Raw genomic sequence first — 21707 nt, 5'->3', positions numbered from 1 at the left:
TTTTTAGTAGGGCCAGCTGTGACAGGACAAGGGGTAATGGTTTTAAACTAAAACAGGGTAGATTTAGAATGGATATAAGTAAGAAATTCTTTACACTGAAGGTGGTAAAACACTGGAACAGGTTGCCCAGAGAGGTAGTGGAGGCCCCATCCCTGGAAGCATTCAAGGCCAGGTTGGATGGGGCTCTGAGCAACCTGATCTAGTTAGCAGTGTCCCTGCTCACTGCAGAGGGGTTGGACTAGATGACCACTAGTGGTCCCTTCCAACCCTAAACATTCTATGATTCTATGATTATACTGAGGTGCCCAAAACTGCACAAAATACTCGAGGTGGGGCCACACCAGTGCAGTGTAGAGTGGGACAATCACCTCCCTTAACCAGCTACCTACGCTGTTATTGATGCACCCCCACTTGGCCCTTTTGGCTGCCAGGGCAGACTGTTAGCACAACATCCCTCAAACATTGGCGTGCCACCACAGGCTTATCTCTAGCAAGCCTGGTTTTAGCCCTTCCCCCCCCTCAAATCTAGTTTAAAGCTCTGCTCACTCCTACACAAAGATCCTTTTCCCTTTTTGAGAAAGGAGTACCCCATCTGCCACCAGCAGGCCTGGTGTTGTGTAGACCGATCAATGATCAAAAAAACCAAAATTCTGCCAGTGACACCAGACTCTGAGCCAGGTATTGATCTCCTGGGTCTTCCTGAGTCTTCCCTCATCATTCCCTGCCACTGGAAGGACAAAGGAGAACACTGCTTGTGCACCTGATCCCTTAACCAGTCGTCCCAAGGCCCTGAGGTCTCTCTTGATTGCCCTTGGACTTCTCATTGCAATTTCATTGCTGCCAACATGAAAAATCAGTAATGGATAATAATCCGAGGGCCGTACCAGGGTAGGACGCTTTCTCATCCCATCTTTAACCCAGGCCCCAGGGTGGCAGCAGATTTCCCTAAGCACTGGGTCGTCGGCACATTGGGCCTTCTGTTCCCCTCAGAAGGGAGTCTCCTATGGCCATGCCCCATCTTTTTTTCTTTATGGAAGAAGTTTTGACACAGGGCGTAGGACGGGCCATTACCCTTGTTGTTTGGTTCCACTTGTGGAGCCCCGTACCTGTTATGTGAGGGCACCTGGGCAGGTGGGGCAGTCACAGAGGAGATGGGCCTGCTGCGCTGGGCGGGAACTTGTCGCCATTGCCCCCAGACCTGAAGTCCCTGTGTTCAGCCAGGTGGAGAGAGGACAGGGAATCCTCATAGAATCATAGAATCACTTTGGTTGGAAAAGACCTTTGAGATCCCAGTGAAGATGTGTCCTGTGTCCTGACAGGCCGGTCCCAGGGATGGCAGCGTATGGTTCCAGCAGTCTGTCTGTCCCTCACACTCCCTGATGCTCCTCACCCTCCTCGCCTCCTCCCAGGGCTCTGTCACCCAGCGGAGGAGTTCCTGTCCCTGGGCGCAGCTCCCACAGGGGTGCTCACTGCTGCCGTCCGGTACTGGCCTAAGAGCAGGGCGCAGCCTGCAGCCTGGCACCCGCCTGGCAGCGTGTTCCTGATGGAGCTCTGCCTGGGAAGCTGCCTCATTTGTGGTGGGTGCAGAGCTTGGAGAGGCCGTGGCCTTCTGCTGGGTGGGCACCATTGCTCCCTGGTGTGGCCAGCAGAGCTTCAGTGCACGCCCTGCTGTGCAAACTGCCGCACCATGCCCTGCTCACCCACCCTGGTCACTAGTGCTCCCCAGGGGCTTCTTTTACACTTGCATGGGCTTGCCCGCTGCTGCTCCCGCCCAGGTCTCCTCAGCCAATATCAAGTGAGCTGTGGGCTCCCGGCCGCTCTCTCTGCTCCCCTCACTTCCTCCGGTTTGGCAAACCTGGGAAAATATCAACAGCAAAAAAGAATTAAACAAACATTAGCCTTGAACTTCAGAGGGCTTCCAAGAAACGGGCAACGCTTCAGAGAGGCAGAGAAGGGGATGGTGGCTCAGCTGGACTGGGGGAGGCCCGGGCCAGTCTCAGGCGGAGGCCAACAGCAGCTCAGCCTTCGGGCAAGGGAGGGATCGAGTGCCCTCAGCCCTGTCACTTACTGAGTCTCTGCTCCTGCAAGGGGCATCTTTCTTACTGCTTGGAAGGACTTTGTCCCTTCTCTGCAAGGGAATCACTTGGAGAGAGGCAGAGAGGAGCCACAAGGGAAAAGAGAACAGACTGGGAGGACGTAGGGGCTCTGTCTGGTCAATCAGTGAGTCCAGAAATATTCCTACAACGTCTGTTTTCTATTCACATGGCCACCTCTAAGCACTGTTTTGTGATTGAGAATTTCAGGTACAGTGTAAAACTTTCCCACTGCTCATCAGCCTGTTCTGAGCTCCGACAATCTGTTTTTTAACTGGAAGGCTCAACAAACAGTTTACAAAACACAAACCATCAAGCGCTGGTATTTATAGTGTCACGGTTTGCAGAAGCCCTTGCCACGGGCCCACACAGCATCACGGCAAGCACTACATGAACACAGCCAGAATGGTATCTGCCTCAAACAGCTCGGCACAGGGCGAAACAACAGCCGGACAAAGACACGGGAGTCACGAGCCAGTATCAGTTGGCAGGATGAGCTGTGCACTGGCAGCTAGACCTGGCAAGGTCTTTGTAAGCATCGTGGCAAAGAGGAGCTCTGAGGACCACCAGGGATCTGAGGATCCCTTCCCCTAAGCCTTCCCACCGCGGCAAGTAACCGAAAATCCACCCAAAACTGAAGAAAGCCCTGCAGCGCTGTTCCTGCAGGTTCATTTCCACAGCCGTAACGCTGGAGCAAAGCTGAAATGGTGAACTGAACACATACCTGAGTGTCCTGGTTTCGGCTGGGATAGAGCTAATTTTCTTCATAGTAGCTAGCATAGTGCTGTGTTTTGGATTTAGTACCAGAAGAATGTTGATAACACACTGATGTTTTCAGCTGTTGCCAAGTAGTGCTCAGACTACTCAAGGACTTTTTGAGCTTCTCCTGCTTGCCCAGGTGCATAACAAGCTGGGAGTACAGCACAGCTAGCACAGCTAACCCAAACTGACCAAAGAGCTATTCCATACCATAGAACGTCATGCTTGGGGGGGGGTTAGTTCGGTCGGTCGGTCGCGGGGAGACTGCTCGCGGCTCGAGGACTGCTCGCAGCTCGGGACGGGCTGGGCATCGGTCGGCGGGTGGTGAGCAATTGCATTGTGCCTCATTCATTTTGTATATTCTGTATATTCTGTTATCATTCTCATTATTACTATTATTATTATTTTCTCTTATTAAACTGTCTTTATCTCAGCCCTCGGCTCTAACCTTTTATTTTCTTTCCGATTCTCTCCCCCATCCCACTGAGGGAGGGGGGGAGTGAGCGAGCGGCTGCGTGGTGCTGAGTTGCCAGCCGGGTTAAACCATGACACTGAGCTTTCTCATCACACCCGGAGAGACAAACCAGCACGCCCTTGCGCTCCTCACCTCAGTCAGATGGGTCTTGCTGGTCCTTCTGCTCTTGGGATGGGTGAGTTTTCTTCAAGGAGCTTTGTCTGGATGTGGTTAAACTCTTCTCCTATCTACTGGTGTTCCACAGCTGGTATTAAAAGAAAGGAGCGTTTTTAAAAATGAGACATCTACTCAATAAATTACGTCCCCATTCAATAAATTACTTTGGAGTCTTTTATCAATAAAAGAATTCGCGAGCATGAAAATGGACATTTCGTAGTTTTGTCATCTGACGTCTTCACAAGCCAGGTATGAACCAGTGGAGAAGATAAAACCAGGTTTAAAAAGTCTGGCAGGAATGAAAATCAGTGAAGGCAACGACAGGCAGGTGGCAGGGTGGTGTAGCTGGGTTCACCTCGGCAGCAAGTGAAATTTCTGTAGCAGCACTTACGTGTCTCTGTACAAAGAAATCTTTTTAATTCAGTAAATAATTAATCTCGCTTACCAGCCAGACAGCTGCCAGGGGCGAAATAAGGAACCTGAAAGTTACAGATGAGGGATTCAAACGAGGAGATGTCACCAGCAGGAGCTGGTTTTAGAAAGGAGAATATAGAGAGAGAGAAAAACCCAGGCAATTCCTCTCCGCAGCACACAGATAGGATGGGAGTCACTGCTGAAACTCATCGTTCTTGTATTGTTACACAGGAAAAAGAACAAGGTACAAAGATAGGCCAATATCATTATAGTGTTTAATATTCTTAAATGGGGGCAAAAAACCCTAAAAAGGTAAAATTTTAATTACCATCATATGATAAAATCTTTCATCAGCACATTGAAAGAGTTAGAAATATTACATGGAGTGTATTTCCAGTAATTTACATTTCTATTAGACCTCCACCGCTTTATATTTATTAACAAAAGTAGCAGCCCATTTTTTCCCTTCTATTTACAATATTTTAAATATCGTGTTCCACTTCGCTCAGGACTGATACAGTTCTGCACAGATTTACTGTTTTACTTGCAGATAATGGTCATCAGTAGAAAAACCAGTGTACATCAGGAAGCTACGTTGCTCGTGTTCTCCTCTAGACTTGCAATCCGACGATGCTCGCTTCGGTAATTAAGGAGTAGTTTGATGACTCTGCAGTACTTAAAAATTAAGCAGGTTCTATGCAAAATACCAGCAGTTCTCTGATTACAGACACGATGACTGAAGGGAGGAGTGGCAGAGGTTTGTTTGCACAGTTACTGAAAGGTTGCTTCCAAAAGCAAGTAAAATATATATATGGAAATTAATTAAGTGCTTCAGATTTAAAAAATAAATAAATCAGTTTCAAAAACTGTTACATGTGTCAAGCGCTGTGCATTGTTTTTAAAGAAAAAACAAGTTTAAAAAGTAAGAGAGTCATTAAGAACATCGAAGTATCTTGTTTCACCAGCAGGGAGCTTTCAGTGCTGTCAGGGAGAGCCTGGCTGCGTCTACTTTTTAAACAATACTGCACCATAAATACACACACGGGGCAACGGACAGATCTAGATCTGGCTGCTAGTTCAGAAAAATACTCAGCATTTACAGTAACTCCATAAATCCAAATGCACTGAGGGGTTTTTCCTCTTTTTGGTGACCATTTCCAGCTATTATAGGCTGTAAAGACAGTGTTGAATCCCGCTTTTCAGGCAACCCACGCACTGCCCAACAAGAGCTCCAGTGGAATTACTGAGCTGGCTTCGGCTCGCTCAATGCAATTTGCACCGCGCAGTCTGGCCCATATCCCTGACCCTGGCAAGTTTAAAGCCAGTGACCCCCCCATTCATGTTTCTGTATCAAATGCGCAGAAGCAGTACAAGGTGCAAGGAGAGATTCACTTCTTCTCCCATTTTCTACAGCAGCGTAGGGACTAAAATAACTCAAATACAAAACAGCAACACTGACAGGTGGTTGAAATATATGCAAAACGCTAGAGTCAACACAGCCTGAGGTCTTCACTTTTTTCCAGCACAGGTAGACATATTTTGAATAGCTTAACTATTCGGCTTTCCAAATGGCAATCTTCCCTTCTTCCTTTCCAGAGCCGCTGAGGACGTATCTGTCCTCTGCCGAGCACAGCGCCTTTACTGTATCGGCATGACCCACCAGTTCTTTCTCCACAGTCTTCTTCTCAGCACTGATGACATAGATCTTCCCTTTGCTTTTGCCTTGCGATCTTCCACTGCTGCCAACCCACATCTGGAGGCAAAACAAAACCAAACCACAGTCATTTTCACTACCTTATATTTCAGCCTAGGATGCAGTCGAGGAGTTTTACATGCTACACTGATACTGTGAGCGTTCTCTCTTGCTAGGCTGGAAAAGGAAAACACTGAAAATTTCCTATATGCGTGTATCTGTTGGAGTTCATGTCTGCCTGTCCCTCGCACTCCCTAATGCTCCTCACCCTCCTCACCTCCTCCTGGGGCTCCTGCTGCACCAGGTGGGAACTTGTCACCATTGCCCCCAGCCCCAAAGCCCCTGCATTCAGCCAGGCAGAGAGAGAGGACAGGGAATCCTCCATACGATGTGTCCTGTTGCCTGACAGGCCTGTCCCAGGGATGGCAGCGGGCGGTTCCAGCAGTCTGTCTGTCCCTTACACTCCCCGATGCTCCTCACCCTCCTCACCTCCTCCCAGGGCTTTGTCACCCAGCGGAGGAGTTCCTGTCCCTGGGCGCAGCTCCCACAGGGGTGCTCACTGCTGCCGCCCGGTACTGGCCTAAGAGCAGGGCGCAGCCTGCAGCCTGGCACCCGGCTGGCAGCGTGTTCCTGATGGAGCTCTGCCTGGGAAGCTGCCTCAGTCGTGGTGGGTGCAGAGCTTGGAGAGGCCGTGGCCTTCTGCTGGGTGGGCACCATTGCTCCCTGCTCAAGCTGGCAGTTACAGCACCCTTCCTGCGCAGCAACCGTTGCGTGAACTCCCAGTGCCGGAGCTGCTCGCCTTGGCAACTGGACTTGCCTTTGGTTCCACAGACCCAATAAGACAGAAGGTACCACTTTACCACTGTATAAACCACAGCATGCTTGGGCGCAGTGTGCAGTTCTGCTGTCTGCACTGCAAAAGCAGAGAAAAATCCAGGGAAGAGTAACTAAAACTATCCAGAGAAAGGAGCAGCTGTCCTATGAGCAAAGATGGAAAAAGCCGACTCCTTAGGCTGGAGAGAAGGCAGCTAATGAGGGATCATGTTAAGGTTTACAGAAATCACAAAAGTGAAGACAAGCAGAATGCAGAGCAACACATCCCACAATTAGAGAAGCAAGGGACACGTGGAAACCAGTAAGAGTTCAGTTTCACTTAGAAGAAAGTACTTCTCTGTACATGGCTGGCAGTGGATTTCTGGAACCTGCTGCTACAGGAAACTGTGGCACCAGCAAGTTCAAAAGGAAGTCAGATCCACAGAGATTGGGTCCAAAAATAGATAATAAAAGACTGAGGTGTACAGTTGAGTACCCCTAAACAAGAACCATGGGCAGTGAGGGAGCTTAAGGGGAACGGACTGCAGGTAGAGGCCAGGTTCACATGCTCTCCCCACACAGCATTGCTATTGCCACTGTTAGAGATAGAATATGGGGTCAGCTGCATCTGGTCTGACCCAGCAGAAAAAAAGCTGTGGTCTTCTTGTGCATAGTTTTGTACAGGGTAAGTCACAGAATCATAGAGTCATTTTGGTTGGAAAACACCTTTAAGATCATCAAGCCCAGCTGTTACCCTAACCCTGCCATCCCACCACTAAATGATGTCCCTAAGCACCTCGTCTGCCCGGGTTTTAAATCCCCCCCGGGATGGAGCCTCTCCCCATTCCCTGGACAGCCCATTCCAGTGCTTGACAACCCTTTCAGGGAAGAAATTTTTCCTAGCGTCCAACCTAAACCTCCCCTGGCACAACTTGAGGCCATTTCCCCTCGTCCTATCGCCCGTTACCTGGGAGAAGAGACCAACACCACCTCCCTACACCCTCCTTTCAGGCAGTTGTAGGGAGCGATAAGGTCTCCCCTCAGCCTTCTCTTCTCCAGGCTGAACAACCCCAGGTCCCTCAGTCATTCCTCATAAGACTTGTGCTTTAGACCCTTCATCAGCTTGGTTGCTCTCCTCTGGACATGTTCCAGCAACGCAATGTGTTTCCAATAGTGAGGAGCCCAAAACTATTTGAGGTGCGGCTTCAGCAGTGCCGAGTACAGGGGCACGATCACTTCCCTGCTCCTGCTGGCCACACTATTCCTCACACAAGCCAGTTGTACTGGCTTGTACTGAACATCGTGTATTAGAACAGAATATTAGTAATATGTATTAGTAATGCTTGCCAGCCAGAAAGCATCCCATTTCAGATAGGCACGTCACGCCATTGGTTTTATCTCAGGTTTTTTAAAGACAAACAATGGCTTGTTTTTAATCAAAGCCCTTAAAAGCAAGCCTGTGGCAGACAACCCTACTAACGCTGCTGTTAGCCTTTACCAGGCTGCAAGTTCATTCTCAGTAACTGTAATGCTGTGTAGAAGAGGAGTACGGGTGCTCCAGCTCCTACAATGGGCTCCAGACAACCAAGGTTGCCAAGATGCTGGCAGGCTGAAAGACAACGCATTGAACGCTCAGGTTCAGGAGATGGATCACACAGGGATATTTTCCAGTTGTTCCTTTTATATCAATGAGTTGGACTACAGTGTTAGTTAAGGTGGAGCTGAGTGAGTAGTAAGTGGAATAGGAAAGGAATACAGTTACTGAGTAGAACAAGAGAGACTTTAATGCCTTGGGGTTTCCAAACAGTCCTCTAACTCCCTTGAAACAGGGGTTAAATATACCCATCTCTACTTTGGGGACTGATATCTCAAAAGGTTTTTCCATTTTGGTTGACAAATCTAACCAAGGGCTGAATACACAGAAAGCTTCCCTATTTCGTGAGGCGGCACTTCATGAAAAAAGCCACTCTTGAGGAAGGAAGGAGGGAAAATCTGAGACAAAGATTCAGAAAGTTGCTTTCCTGATAATGCATTAGCTATTTTTTTTGCAAATTCACCCTAAATCTGTCCATATGGTCTCACAACTGCAATCATTTGCACAGCTACTGATACCATGCAGAAAGAGCAGGTACACAGCCTGAGGCCAATACGACAGGGACACAAGATGTTTGGGTAGGAAGCCTTTGGCTCCTTTGGTCTCTGTTAAGTTAACAATGTGGTAACTAAACAAGAAACAGGTCACCTACAAAACCAGGAAAGCTAATTGGCATTTATTGTTTGTCTGTTAACATTTTCCAAGGCTTAGTCTTAGTAGCCCTGAGATTAAATATCAAAGGACCTAAACTTTCAGTTTCTACGGTTCTCTGAAAATGTCAATAGCTAATAAAAGTCACCACACGTTTAATCACTGATGAGGCTTTTGGCTTGACATGCAATTTGGGGTATACCTGTAACAACCAGTTGTGTTGGACAGTCATTAGCTTCTCTGAATTCAAAGAGGAATCAACATTTCAAACGAGTATGTACACAAACACCCAGTAAGAACGCTAACCAGTAGCAGCCCAAGAGCTGCAAACAGACAAAACTTTAGTAAAGAATTCCACAACAGGCAAAACCAGTCCAAATGGCTCTCACCTGATTTTTAACTCTTATCATACAAGTAATCTCAGAGCAATCTTGAAGATGAATCTTTTGAGGTGTACTTGTGAAGTCTTTGGTGTTCCAAATATACAGGTCACTGCTCCCTGAATAAGACGCCCACACTTCATCTCTCTAAAGCACAGAAAGACATGTTTAACTTGAGCACCGCCGACAGGAACTATACTGTGATAAGTAATTATGGCTTTTAATGCCACATAGTCATGCTTTCTTTAAACTCTGTTAACAGTTTGAATATAATACCTCAGGAAAGAGCTGGAAGCAGAGAAAATAGGAACACGCATCCTTCAGGTGATGTTCAATTTTCATCTGTAGTCGAAATTCACAAGTAGACACTACAAGTATGCAACTTCCAGTACCTTTAATATTAAAGATAAAGGGTTAGTAACAGAAGTGCCCACTTCCTCCATCTCTATAAACCGTGGTGAAAAAAGGCAAAATTAAATGGATGCATCTAACAGCTGTCTTGCTTCTCAATCAACAGTGAAATCTTTGAGGTATTTCTTCCTGTTTTTCCACAGTAACTATTTTTTAAGTCTTTCTTTCTCCAAATGCTAGTTGCTGTTCTGCAGTGCATAAATCTGTTAGTTTAGAGTCCAAAAATGATGAGAGGAGAGGAAACAAACTCCTTAATTTTAAGACATCTGATACTTAGGTTCTCAAGTACACAATTATTTTCATCTACAGAACTGAGACCAAGTGTCTGTGCTACGAAGTTAACAGGGCTGAATCCTTCCCCACCACAGCAATGTCAGCATCACAACTGCCCACAGCAGGACCAGGAATTTCCCAAAGCTTTAGCTGCTTTTCAGTTAAAGTATGTTTGGATCCAGGCTCTTGTGTGAGGCAGTACTGAGAATCAGTGCAAAATTCTTGAATTAGCCACCACTTATGAAACAACTTCAAGATGATCACACAAAGCTTTACATCATTCATGATAAACTCCTACAGAGGGGATGACATTTCTAGAAACCGCCAAAATACAGGTCTGGGGATTACCACATCAGACCAATACCATAAAGTCTAGCTGAAATACCAAACGCAATTTGCAACTGCTATTGCCCCTCTACACTTTAAAAGGACTTCCTCAAAGTTTTCCATTCCAATTTACAGGCATCGCCAGGGGAGGTCAGACAAACACCATGCAGCCACAAGTCACATGCTGCAGCAGGAGCAATACCTCCAGGAGTGATCCAAGCTAGCCATCTATGTGAGTGGTTTAGAGGCCTTACCTACAGTGGAGAACTGGGTAAGAACATCATAGAATCATTTAGGTTGGAAAAGACCTTAAAGGTCATCAAGTCCAACCATTAGCTTAGCACATGTACGCACAAGTCTGAGATTAATGTATTGTTCTGTCTAATAAAACAGCATATTATGTGAAGAAGTAATTTAGGTTTTTTTTAATTATTTGAGGAATGAACTTACAGCACCACAGTTGGTCATTATGAAGCTTGATAGAAGTGAGATTTTGGCAGGGCACTTGAAAGACACGGTTAACTTTCAGAGTGTTGATGTTCCAAGCAATCACTGTTCCATCTAAACTGCTTGAGTACGCTTCACTGTTGGTACAGATTAAAAAAAGAACAACAACAATAGTATAGTGTACATTCACGTTCAGAACACAGTGCATACACATTAGAGACTTACTTGCAAAATAACCAATTTTACAGTAAGCCAAATTAATGTTCTTAATTTCAGAGACTGGAAGAGTAAAGCACAGTAACTACTTCCAACAGAAAATGGACTGAAGTCCAAAAGCCTTCAAGGCCAGATACATTATTTTAATAGTGAACAATTAGACTGGTTCAATTCTTTTAAACAAGGTGACCAGAGTCTCAAGTGGTGAGGAACATTTCCATCCTGTGCCCAACAAGACGCCTAGGGAAGGATCTAAACTTTTTTTTCTTCCCTCACTATATTCTAGGGACCTGGCTCCAGACAGCTGAAAATGCATTTAAGCAAGCAAGAGCTTTGGGTTGCAGCCAGGCATCCACCTTTCAAGCTGCTTGTGTCTCCTACTGGAATCAAAGTATTCTAGTACAGATATTTTTTTCTTCTTAAGATTATACTTCACAAACTCTGTATCATTGGAAACACTGCAGGCTCATTCAGAGCTCTAAGTGAACTAGAGCATGCATTACATCACGCATGAGGAGTTAAGCAGAACAAAAACTTTCCCCTATAATTGTCCTGAACATTGTGGCCTGTTGGATTTTCTCTTTCTCTCTCAAGTTAGGACAAAAATATCTCAGAACTGTTTTTCTTTGCTACTGCACCTGAGAAAACAAATTATACTATCCCTTTTTTTTTTTTTTTTACCTTTAACATTTGTTGTCTTCAGATGAGAAAATGTTTTTTTTAGAAGGTTCCAACATCACCTAAGCAAATTGTCCCTGAAACCCAGTTACGCCTGCTGCTCCACTGGCAAGCTATGGCTGATGTCTAGCCTGGCCTGGGAGTTGCTGCCCCCATGGGAAGACCGCAGGTTAGGGCCTCCAGCCAACACTCTTGCCTGTGCTACCAAAAGATCAAAAGCATTTTGCCTGAACAAAACAATAAATGTATTATTTCTTTTATAAATAGGCAGAAAAAAAATCCAGAAGCACGCTGTAAACATCTAGTCGATGATGGGCTCAAAGCAAAAATGAAGTGGCCTTTAAACTGCATTTGTATTGATTCATCGCTGGATGCTGCCAATTCGTGGCTGCTCTCATCCTCATCCAAAAAATCATTCCTTTAACCTCCTTGTTCCAAAGTACATAGTGCTCTTTCTTTAAAAAGGAAATTCTTAGTTTACCATATACAATATGGGAGCTACAAAAACGGGCTAAATGAAGGCTTATGTTAGCAGGATAAGCCCCCCCATTTAACACAGTGAGTTCTTTCCAACATCTAGGAAAATCAGTCACTGGTTTTCCATATGGGCTCCTTTTCCTTGAGCACAAATTAACTTTTTGCCTTTGTTTCAGTCAAATAACTAAAGTACAGTACTGTATCATCTGGATCTTTAACCAGTCCTCTGCTCACTGCAGGCCAAATTCTCTAGGCTGGTGAATACTCTTCTAGCTCCATAAAATCACTTTCTATTTAACCACAGAAAGTTTCTCCACATGTCCATGACTCTTCTGGTGGTACAGACGTCCTTCACATTTGCTTGTGTATATATATTTTATAGAAGAAAACATTGTAATTAAATATACCTAGATATTCCGTTCTTCTTCTCCACAATGATGTCTGTAACATCAGAACGATGATCATTTAGCTGCTTATTACAAGACATACTGTGGGTGTTGATTATATAAATAATGGAGTCTTGAGAACCAATCCACACTTGACTCTGTTCTACCATGATCATACAAGTCTGGGGAGAAAACACAGGATTAAATAAAATCTAGAAGAAAACAACTCTCTTTAATGTAACATGGAAAAAGGCTATACTAAGATGCTACAGTTTTCTGGTGATTACAGTAAGAGATCAAGACTCAGTGCTCCAGTATTCTGGTTTTTTGCTCTGATCTATAAATAATGAGAAAGGACAGATCTCTCTGCTGAGTTTACCCTTCAGTAAACAGGATTAATAATGTATCTTGGTACCTGACTCAAAGCTGAGTTTCCTCACCCAAACAAAGTAAAACTTACAAAGGTCATCAGGGGAAAACCACAGAAGTTACATGTACTTCTCTCTTCTGGAATGGAAGCCGTCCTAACCATCTGATATAAACATACTTCCTACTTCAGTTAGAAGCGGTGTCTAAGAAAATACTGTCTTCTCTACTGTCTCTGGAACGTCCTTCTCCCATTCAGAAGCTCCTCATTTCTCTGCGAGTCCCACCAGTTCCAAACTTTCCTCCTCTTTTCCTTCTCTTCTTCAGGCTAGGACGGTATCCAACTCTTCTGGATTTCCACCTTCCCTCCACCCAGCCCTTCACTATCAGCTTTACCTCTCCCTTTTTGACTCTCCCACACTCATCCACAGTGATATGTGAAAGCTGAGACACAACTGACCTATCTAATCTATTCTCCTGCATGTTCTCTCTACTGTGTGGTTTTCATTCAGTCTGCAGCTCTGGTTGAGCTTCCCCTTTCATCAAGGCAGTTATTCTTTTCAGGTGTTCTTTCACAAGCAGTTCTCTTTAACCTGCTGGTTGAGTCATCTTCTTTTAGAGCACTATCTCTCTTTCAATATCATTCACCTGCTTTCCTTACACCTATCCCCAATTTCCAGTTCTTCAGCACAAGTGACTTTTCATCCATTCTCAGGGCTCGTCTCATCTTCTCTTTATATTAATTCTCTCCATTACTCTTTCTTCTCAACTGTGTCAAACCCACATTCCTGCCCCAAGAAGCCATGCTGTTAGGCCAGCAGGCCCTCCTGATACCCAATCCACCACTTCCCACCAGTTGACTGGCTTTGTTAGGAATCCATTTTCTCTCCTTTCCATTTTTCTCAAAAAATCTCCATTTCTCCAAGTTAACTGAAGCCCAGACAACTCAAGTGTCTTTCTACAACTTTTAACAAACAACAACAACTCAGGATCATACAGGCTATAGCAACAAAAACACCAAGCTAAAGCAGCAATTGTGATATGTGTGTCAGTCTTACCAGTTTAGAGCGGCCCATTTTGAAACAGTGTTGTTCAATAGACCAGGTAGAGGCATCAAAGACCACCACTTTCCCCTCATTTAAAGCACACCACAGTTTCGGATGAGCATTGCCAGGTCTTTCTGAAGGGTCAAGATGCCCTAGAATGAAGCAGAGAAAATGAAAGAGATAAAAGAAAATAAACCACTTTTGGAGACATGTGGGAAAACCACTATTTGGCAGAGCAGCTTTCTAACAAAACGCATCTGTGTTCTGGAACTTACATCACCAGTTAATGAATGACACAGTCTTCACAATGAATTTGTGCTCGTTCTCATCTATTTGTTGAGCTCACCTTATGATTTAATCTTACACTTCAAAGTTACTCAGAGCAGAGATAATCTTTTTCATTGATGACTAAGTACTTAGCTAACCGGGATCGCAGGAAGGCTTTTAAGCCCTGTGAAATACAACTAATAAATCCACTCTTTCTATCTGCTCCATTAGAGCTCCACTTAAAAGCCTCATACTACAAAGAAAGAAAAGCACCACTGAACCCACCACCACCCACCCACATACAGTTGTTCCTGCCCACTTCCTTAACTTCATAATTCCGCTAACTTCCCCCTTTCATCTCAAATTACCCAAATACTAGGAATTGCATATGAACTTACTCCAGAAGACTAGTAAGGTTATGAAGTTAAGAGTTAGGAATTTCCAGAGTTAACGTATCTGCTACCTAAATTCGTGCCCATTGCACACACTCAACTTTTCTTTCTTTTTTCTCTCCAATGCTTTTTGAATTAGTAGATATAAGTGAGCCAAGTGCCACACAAAAGCTCACAAGGAAATTGATAACGCTTTCTTCAGGGATGGACTTAAACTACATGCGATGAGCAGTACATTAGATCATTAGATCACGTACTTTACAGTGAGAGTTATGTGCATATAGGTCTGGCTGGGATTTCAAGAGGTGGTATGCTATTCCCTGCACTGTGGTTCAACCAAACACCCCCACATGACTCTACTGAAAAATAAAAACATAACAATGAATATTGATCAATGGTGCAGCACCATTCATCCACCCTGCTCGTTAAATGAAGCAGAAATCTTAAAGGCAAATCAGCACATTAACACATAATTGAAGTCTATTATAAGGCATAGACACACAGGAAGACAAATTAAGACTGTGAAAGCTATGCCTTGGAGTATCTTAATAGGCAGTGTTACTGTTCTTTTTTAATGATTTTCTGTTTTAGTATTCAAAACACAACCAAAGCATGTCAGAATGTGACCAAAATCAGGCAGTCATAATACCAGGTGTTACAAGATAACATGCTTTATAGGCTAATTAAAGCTGGGCTAACAAAGCAAGCAATACATCACCTTACCTGGCGTATAAAGCAAGACATCTATTGCCTGTGGAAATGTCTCACCAGCTGAGGGGTTGATCTTGTGCTTTAATGTCTCTGAAGTTGTTTTGGGGACCATCATAGGCACTAGAACAGATTTTTAAAAGGTCATGAAGTGCACACGTAAGCCTGAAATAGATCTATAATTCTTATGAAATAGTAATTCTGCACCATTTACTCACATTTCTCACTCTTCTTTCCCTCTAGCCTTAGCTGACTAGGAGACCCCAAACACCATTTGTATGAATTCTGGTAGCAGAAGCACGCATACAACACCCAAGCAGTCTAAACAACCAAAACAAAAACACAGCAGCCAACACAGAGACAGACAGGTTCTGAAGCACAGAAACAAAAAAACCCCAAAACGCTAAACTTTCTATTAATACTATTTAATAAACTACGTCTGTGAAAGTGCAATCAGATTAAGATCTTTTTATATTTCTACAGATAATCAGTTTGAAAACCGAATCTAAACAGAAAGAGCTGAGACAGATGATGCAACAACAGCAGGCTTTGTGCCACTGCTATGTGACTGACCTTCATTTTTCATCCTGTCAAAATAAGACAGTTTAGAGGCTGCATATATGGTTTTGGAGGACTGCAGGGCACCAACCACAGCATCCATCAGAAGAACGTTTGTCAGTGCTTGCTGAATATACTGAGGATCCTAAAGATGAAAGTCTTACTGTAGTTTATCTGTTGCTCATTAATCTTACAAGTCTTCACATTCAACAATCACAACCCATGTCATGCTTAGCACAAGCACTAGCCAGTTGCTGCCCCACGGCATAATTCATACTACTTGCAGTCAAACCCCAGTCCCACATCACATGTTCTGCTCCCAAGCAATGTCATGGAGCAGGGAGCCAGGAGCCAGCATTAATTCATTATGCTGAAAGAAGTATTTCAGATCTGGCACAATCTTGATACGGGATGTGCAAATGAAACCACATGAATGGCACTGATGGAAAACGTACAGCGGACACAGGATGGATACCCATTTTCAGGCTGAAACTTTCTTTGCAGGAGAGGGAAGTACACATCAAGCTTTATCTTGGCTAAAATGATTAAAATCCTTCCTGAAAAACCACGAAGCTACGTTTTCACTATTAAATTCAGCAGTCATAAAGAATTACGTGGTGTAAATGGAAACCCTGCTTGTATGATCCTTTTTCTCAAGGTTTCTGTGGCAGAAGAATACATCTTGCTCTATTCATTGAAAGATCTATAGCCACCAAGCAATATTCCTTCTACGCATTGTATTTTGAAGCAAAGTGGGGAAAATTTTCTGTTAGTTCAGAACACTATTTTCATATGTTGTGAACTTAAGAAACTATTTCACAGAATTCATTGAATAAATTCAAAGTTCCATGCCAGCAGATGAGGCAAAAATATCCTATATTTTTAAATGTAATCTTTTTCTTTTTTGTATTATTCCAGAAGTATTATATTTAGAAGTAACAACAAAAATAAAAGTTTCTTACTTAGCTATTGCTTGCTGAAACCTAGAAATTCTAAGATGGATGCCTGAATTATTTAGAACAGAGACAAAAAGCATATAGTTCATACTTATTTGGTTAGAAATTCCCATATTTATACCTTGTGATCATCCGCCATTTTCTTGCCGGCCCACATTTCTTTCACTATCAGGTACCAGAGATCACACTCAGTTTTAAGGTTAGCTTCAAAGACTTCTTTTTTAGATAATGTTTTAATCCTCAGAGTAGGTATTCTCAAAAGAAGGAAAGCTACAGTCGTGCTCTTAACATCCTAGAAACGTAGGGAAACAAAGAAAGCAAAGAAGATACACCTTGCAATCACAGATAAGGTGCAGTACTCATCTACAGGACAACTTTCTCTATTTGTAACTACAGCTAATGATTTCAATTATCCATACACACCGTTAAGCAGAGATGGTTTTATGAAAATGTAAGATTCAAACAACATCACACAGACTTCGCTCTACAGTGGGTACAAACTGGCTCACTGACACCACAGTCAAATAATCACACTTAATGCTCGTGTTATTAAACCTCTCTAGCTCTATATCCCATGTGCTGTGCTTTGCACCCTTCTGCACATCTAGAGGTTACGACCTCTAGATTTTTATTCTATGTCATCCTAGCACCTAGCAAACCGCACTACATCAGCTCTGAAATTCTTGGTCCAAAGAGCCAGGATTTTATCTAATCATTCATAAGTTGCTGACTTAAGAGGTGTTTCCTACACACCTTCCTGAAACTTTGAGAGACAGATCTCTGCAGAACGCAACATGGCCTATATCCTTAGGCATGCAAGAGAACAAGAAGTTATTTGATGCTCACCTCTATATCCCTGAAAGCAGCAATCTGGACATAGCCAGGATGTCCTCCTTCAGTCAAAAGGAACAAACGCTTTTGGGTCAGAGCTATTTTTCCTACACCATAATTAGTTTTAACTGAGCAAGATAACTTGTAGACACATTCATTTTTATCTAGATGTTCTATTACTGTTTGTGGCAGATTCACCTCTTGAGCTTCTGCTTCAGTTTCTTTCCAGTAGTTGTAGAAATCTCTGAATGTTTCAGGATCAATTTGTTTCTGATGTCCTAAAACAGTTTTAAAATTTGTTTACTGTGAGAAACAGTTATACAGATTTGTACAGAAAGACAGCTTTAAAAGATACTAACTTTCAAATTGTGCCCCTAACAGCGTAATGGGTAAGCGAGGTGCAAAGACTACAAAAGAATAGGCCTGGGAAACAGTTAAGAGAGAAAATTCTTCTCTTGAGGTAGAAAGATTCCTCTGCAGTTAGCAGAGGCCGTAGGTCCCATGTATCCGGCATCCTCCCTTCCACCCGACTGTACAGAGGGAGAGAGCAAACACTGTGCCAGTTTGCTTTTTTAAATTCGTGCCAAAAATCCAGTCAGCCAACAGGAAAGGATTTGTACTTCCCCACTGAACTGAATACTATTATACTGAATAATATTATGAGTTTCCAGTTCTTTATTCTATTGAATGCTACTATATCACATACTTACCAACCTGGGATAAAAGCTAAAGCTATAACAATTAAAGACTTCAGCAACAGGTATTCTAATTAATTAATTATTCCAAGAATTCAAGCATTTGGACAGCAGAATCTCAAACACACTCAAATTCTTGCAGGATGTATGCTGCTTCTGGATTCAGAAAGTCTTGCTATAGTCTTGCTATTTTGACCAATATTTAATCCTTTGTGGCCACAAAATGTAACAGAGTAACTAAGCACAGAAAGAGAACTGAAGAGGATTTTATAAAAGCACCCTGAAACTACGTTTTTAGAAATCAACCACAAGATTCATATCTCATCCAGGAGAGAGGAAAGTTCTCTCAAATATAAAGGTAAACTCTCCTTTTGCTATGATGACCATCCAAGAGGAAACTAACTGTAGCTGCTTGAATTCTGGATTTTATTAGTTTATTTTTAACAGTTTGCTACCTTGCGATGTTACCTAGTGGTTTTACAACACAAAGGTATTTTCCATTAGCAGCTAGGACAGTCTTGTATTCACTTTACTCATAATCTAAGCCAAAGCAGAACTGCACACCATCAGATCACAAAACTACCTCACCTACACAACCTGAAAAACTGTAAATTGTGTGCCCAAATGTAAGTATATTCCTTGTCTTTATTGGGTCTGCAAGTATAGACATTCTTGTATACATTAAATCTATTCTCCATAATTATCCTAATTAAATAAAATAGTCCATAAAACTCACATATTGTGAGTTTTTAGAGGCCCAGAAAATGTTGAATAATAATTAAAACCAACCAGAGATAAAGACTTTATTTTGGTTCATATAAAAGAACGGTTTGAAACTGTCATTGCACCAATGTAGATGGTCACTATATCTTATATCTTATACTCACCTACTGTTAGGGCATCAAATAACCGATGTATAGTGTCTAAATCTTTGACAATCCCAGATTCCTGGATTCGCTTCACAAAATCATCCAGCTGCATGTGTGTTTTTGGCAATTCAAAATTTTTAACATGGTCATCTATTTTCATAACTTCTCTTTGTTTTTCCATCACTCGACTTATCAACTTCTTCAGCTCAGGTTTGCGATCTGCTTGAGAACGCTCAGGAGGAGACATGGTTTCCACTATTTTTCTTACAAGATCAGTAGGGAAAATTCTTAAGTCTGTTTTATCTAGGTTCTGAAAGTCAGAAAGTGCATTTAGTAGTTTTCCTTGCATCAAGCTAATAAGCCCCCGGAGGTAGAAGTACCTTGCCAGCAATGCTGAGTTATCAGGTGGTAAGGTATTTATAGCTTTGCTGAGATGGTTGAAGAAGTCTGTATAGTATGAATGAACACACTGGAAAATCAGAGGAAAGTGAAGTTCTGGGATTTTGAACGTACTGATTGATTTGGAGGGCATTTTTACAGCTAAAAACAAAACAAAACAAAAAGTACATTAATTAGGGTAAGCAGTGAGCAAAAGCACGAGTATCTTCCCAGCCAGCCACCCTATGAACAACAAAAAAGAATCCCCATCACAGCAGGAAGCAATTACATTGCATGAAATTCAAGTAAAGTTACAGTTGTGCTGGGGGCACAAATATATTTGTGTCCGTCATCTTTATTATCAGAATATTCCCTAATATGATAATATCAATTCTGGGAAAGTCAGGAAAAAAAGGAAAAAAAAAAAAACCAACCCATGCAGTTTCTATAAGAGTTGCTTTGTTAAACAGTGATAAGCCTAAGCCCTTGTTTAAAGGCAGTGGAGAACTGCACATAAGTTGGGTGAGGACTGAGCATGGTTACTGACTCAGGAAGCAATTCTACAGTATCAATCCTATTGTGACCAATCAGTCTTTTGTGCTACAGCAAAACTTACAGCAGGCTACAGACTGATTGAACATGCAAGGAGAAGAACAGACAGGCCTCAGCTCAAACTGACCCAGCTTGCCATTTCTTTCCAGCATCTGACACTGTTTCTGCGAAAATTATTCAGTGATGTCACCCATAAAGACAACAGAAAAGACATTAGTTCAACACATTCTTCCCTTACCAATGCCTGTTTCTATTCGTCGAAGTGAGGAATTTCGAGTAGGGCCCTCTGGCAGCTTGATATCTTGCAGATTAGGCATACTGATTACCATACGCCTACTAACCATGTACTGTGGATTAAATCGTTTGGAAGCCAATTTCTCCATAGTCAGTCTTCTTGGGCTATGAAACATCAAGTTTAATCTGAGAAAAATAAAAATACATAACTAGTTTTAAAATTCAGTATCCATACACACTAAATTACTACTTGATTTCATTTCTTGCTGTATAATAGTATTAAATTACAATTATAGTACCAATTTACAATTTCAACAGCCATGGCCAGACATGTTCACATGATCCTTTTACAGTAATCTTAAGAAAATGGCCTATCAATTAGTCATGATCATATTAATAGATGGCCTGATCTCATACCAAGAGAGTCAAATGGATTTTTATCACCGATATCAACAGAGGATTCAAAACCAGAATAAGGAATGAGAAAACTTTACCTATCCTCTTCAGACTGGGTACTCAACTCAAGTCGAGCGAACGCATCCATCTTTCTGTTCAGGCGAGCTTTAAGAAAAGAGTGAAACATGTGGGTCTCTAAAACCTGCGAGACACAAACTGGTTAACTGTGGATCATTTACAAGTCACATTTTTATTAGCATGTTTTGCTCAATTTTATTACCATGACATACACAAAGCCAAGAACTTCCAATTTAGCAAACGCAAAACCAAAAATATTTGAAAGCTTCAACAACAGAAAACTAACTCAGTTTCCATTCACCTTCTGCACTTTCATGGTATTTGCTTAGTGGCAAACAGTAACCTCAGACCACCCTCCAAAAGATGAAACCAAACAAAAAACAGAAATATTGAGCAAAACAGAGAGTTTTAGCTACTGAAGTTTAGCCGTATATATTTTCTGCCTATAACTAAGTGATGGTAATATTGTCTATTGTTTGGAATAAGAAGTTTGTGGCACTCAACATTATGTCACCAAACTGAAAAGACAAGTGAGTCATCTTTTCCCCTGGTAACTCCCAAAATTGTTCCCTGCTCAGGTAATTGCTCAGGGCAAAGGGGTCCAGGAAGGCTGGGCACTCTTCAAGAATGAAGTCTTGAAGGCACAGGAGCAGACTGTCCCCATGTGCCGTAAGACGGATGGTGGGGAAGACAGGGAGCTTTTGCTGGGAATCAGGAAAAGGAGAATTTACCACTTTTGGAAGAAGGGGCAGGCAACCCAAGAAGAGTACAGGGATCTCATTAGGTCATGCAGAGACAAAATTAGAAAGGCCCAGCTAGAACTCAACCTGGCCACTGTTGTAAGAGATAACAAAATAAGCTTCTACGAATACATTAACAACAAGAAGAGATCCAAAGAAAATCTCCATCCTCTAGTGGATGCAAGGGGGAACATTGCCACTAAAGACGAGGAAAAGGCTGAGATACTCAATGCCTTCTTTGCCTCGGTCTTTAATGGCCTGATGAGATATGCCCAGGGTACCCAGCCTCCTGAACTGGAAGATGGGGACAGTGAGTGGAATAAACCCCCCATAATCCAGGAAGAAGCAGTCTTTGACCTGCTATGCCACCTGGACATCCACAAGTCTAGGGGCCGGAT

The 21707-nt window shown here is 42.9% G+C and overlaps 1 protein-coding gene across 1 annotated transcript in view; it reads right to left on the bottom strand.

The window, feature by feature from the left end:
- Positions 1–5382: 5382 nt before the first annotated feature.
- DENND3 (DENN domain containing 3) overlaps positions 5383–21707 on the bottom strand; it is a 38514-nt gene continuing 22189 nt past the window's right edge. Inside the window, exons 11-23 of the mRNA XM_009649270.2 lie at positions 20590–20693; positions 20100–20281; positions 18950–19471; positions 17383–17645; positions 16658–16828; positions 15596–15725; positions 15038–15145; positions 13668–13807; positions 12265–12425; positions 10490–10623; positions 9305–9420; positions 9038–9175; positions 5383–5650 (exon numbers count right to left, since the gene is read on the bottom strand). Coding sequence (XP_009647565.1) covers positions 5450–5650; positions 9038–9175; positions 9305–9420; positions 10490–10623; positions 12265–12425; positions 13668–13807; positions 15038–15145; positions 15596–15725; positions 16658–16828; positions 17383–17645; positions 18950–19471; positions 20100–20281; positions 20590–20693 — 2370 coding nt within the window. The 3' untranslated portion in view covers positions 5383–5449. The remainder of the gene's footprint in view (positions 5651–9037; positions 9176–9304; positions 9421–10489; positions 10624–12264; positions 12426–13667; positions 13808–15037; positions 15146–15595; positions 15726–16657; positions 16829–17382; positions 17646–18949; positions 19472–20099; positions 20282–20589; positions 20694–21707) is intronic.

Source organism: Egretta garzetta, unplaced genomic scaffold (assembly GCF_000687185.1).
Source record: "Egretta garzetta isolate BGI_Z169 unplaced genomic scaffold, ASM68718v1 scaffold441, whole genome shotgun sequence".
In the NCBI taxonomy this organism is placed as follows: Eukaryota; Metazoa; Chordata; class Aves; order Pelecaniformes; family Ardeidae; genus Egretta; species Egretta garzetta.
The sequence above is the reverse complement of the archived record's forward strand: the minus strand, read 5'-3'. Positions and strand labels throughout refer to the sequence as shown.